Below are 1621 nucleotides of genomic sequence, written 5' to 3' on the forward strand. Positions count from 1 at the left end.
TATATATACAGTATATAAATATAATGAAATACTGTCACAGGCAGGTTGAAATGCAATAGTGGCCTCAAAAACTTGGATTATAGAAGATGTGTGAATCTTACCAAGTAAAGGTACCAATCGATGTTGCAAAGGGTTTTCCTGTATTTTGAGAAAAAAAAAAAATCAGGAACAATGAAGAGATAAAATATCAAACTAAAATCTAAACTTTGATCCAGAAGTTTTTCCTGACCGTGTCAACAGGCAGCAGTCTGGTGACGACGGGGCTCTGGTGGGGGGTGTTCCCAGAGGACGCTGCTGTGGGCAGAGCCGACAGACTGGTCTGAGACGAACTGGTGGTGTTGGGCAAACTGTCTCCAAGTCCCCTGTCTTCGTCCTCAAAGGGAGGGGAAGCCTTGGTCATCCCAGCCTGAGTCTCCTGCAGCAGTGGGCGGGACTCGGGACGTGGCTCCTCCCCCTCCACACCAGAGTTCTGATCGTTCTGCCTCTCTTCGGCCGTGGCTCCGCTCTCATCCTAACCAGGAGGGAAACGTGTGACGTACTGTCCCGTCATACAGCAAACATCTACGTTAACTTCATAAAACAGGACACAACTTACGATAGGAATCTTCACAATTTCACTGAAGTCACAGCGGCTGGTCGACCCTGTTAGAAACAGGAAAACATCTTTAGGAAGGCGTGAAATCAGAACAACGTTGCGAGGCTACAGTGCTTTAATGGACTCACATGGGATTTCACATGTGTGCTGCTTGAAGACAAACCACCACACAACCAGCAGGATGATAATTATGGTCAAGATAACCAGGCTTATACACACAGGGATCACTGAAAAACACACAAATCAATGATGAAAACACACAAATTTAAAAAAATAAGACATTTTTAACGTTGACCTCAAAGGGTGGAAAATTTACCAAAGTTTGTTGGAGAAGCAGAAGTGGGCGGGGGACGGAGCGTTGTGGTTCCTGTAGGAGAGGGACTCTGTTTTCGGCACACGGTGTTAGAAAAAGGAGTGCACTTCTGCACCTCCTCCTCACCTGGTTTACACCTGTCGGATTACAGAAATAAAACCATGTCAGTTAAGGTTTTATCAGATAGTTTTTCTGTCAGTGGTCATTTATGATTGTCTTTATTATTATTTTTTATTATTATTAGAATGAATTCATAGATTTTCTTTTGTTATGAGAGTGAGTTTGTAATCATTTTGTCTGTGTATAATTTGTTTGTTGGCTCTTTGGCACAGGATGTTGAACAGGCACATGAATACCACAACAGGGTTTTAAATGCAAATTTTGTTCATTAGTGCATCTGTAAGTAAAACCTCATTAAATTGAGATAAGGGGTAGGTTTAAATAAGTGTTCACTTCTTCCTACTTGAGGTGGGCGACACTGGGAATTTTGGTATCGATCCGATACCAAGTAAATACAGGGCCAGTATCGCCGATATCGATACTTTTTAAGCTTCATAATTAGAAAAGATCCAGAAGATCTAGGATAGAATTTCACCAAACATTGTAGGTTACAACAAAATACTTTAGTATAACAATCAATATTTTTGCTTGCCAACAATAAAGCAGTAACAACCAGTTTCCTTTAACATTAGGAAAATAAATCTTTTATACAA

General features: G+C 41.1%; 1 protein-coding gene across 1 annotated transcript in view; it reads right to left on the bottom strand.

The window, feature by feature from the left end:
- tnfrsfa (tumor necrosis factor receptor superfamily, member a) overlaps positions 1–1621 on the bottom strand; it is a 52629-nt gene that overhangs the window by 3930 nt on the left and 47078 nt on the right. Inside the window, exons 5-9 of the mRNA XM_014001789.1 lie at positions 912–1045; positions 724–822; positions 596–642; positions 230–511; positions 102–138 (exon numbers count right to left, since the gene is read on the bottom strand). Of these exons, the coding sequence (XP_013857243.1) occupies positions 102–138; positions 230–511; positions 596–642; positions 724–822; positions 912–1045 (599 nt within the window). The remainder of the gene's footprint in view (positions 1–101; positions 139–229; positions 512–595; positions 643–723; positions 823–911; positions 1046–1621) is intronic.

This window comes from Austrofundulus limnaeus, unplaced genomic scaffold (genome assembly GCF_001266775.1).
Source record: "Austrofundulus limnaeus strain Quisiro unplaced genomic scaffold, Austrofundulus_limnaeus-1.0 Scaffold10, whole genome shotgun sequence".
NCBI classification, from domain to species: domain Eukaryota; kingdom Metazoa; phylum Chordata; class Actinopteri; order Cyprinodontiformes; family Rivulidae; genus Austrofundulus; species Austrofundulus limnaeus.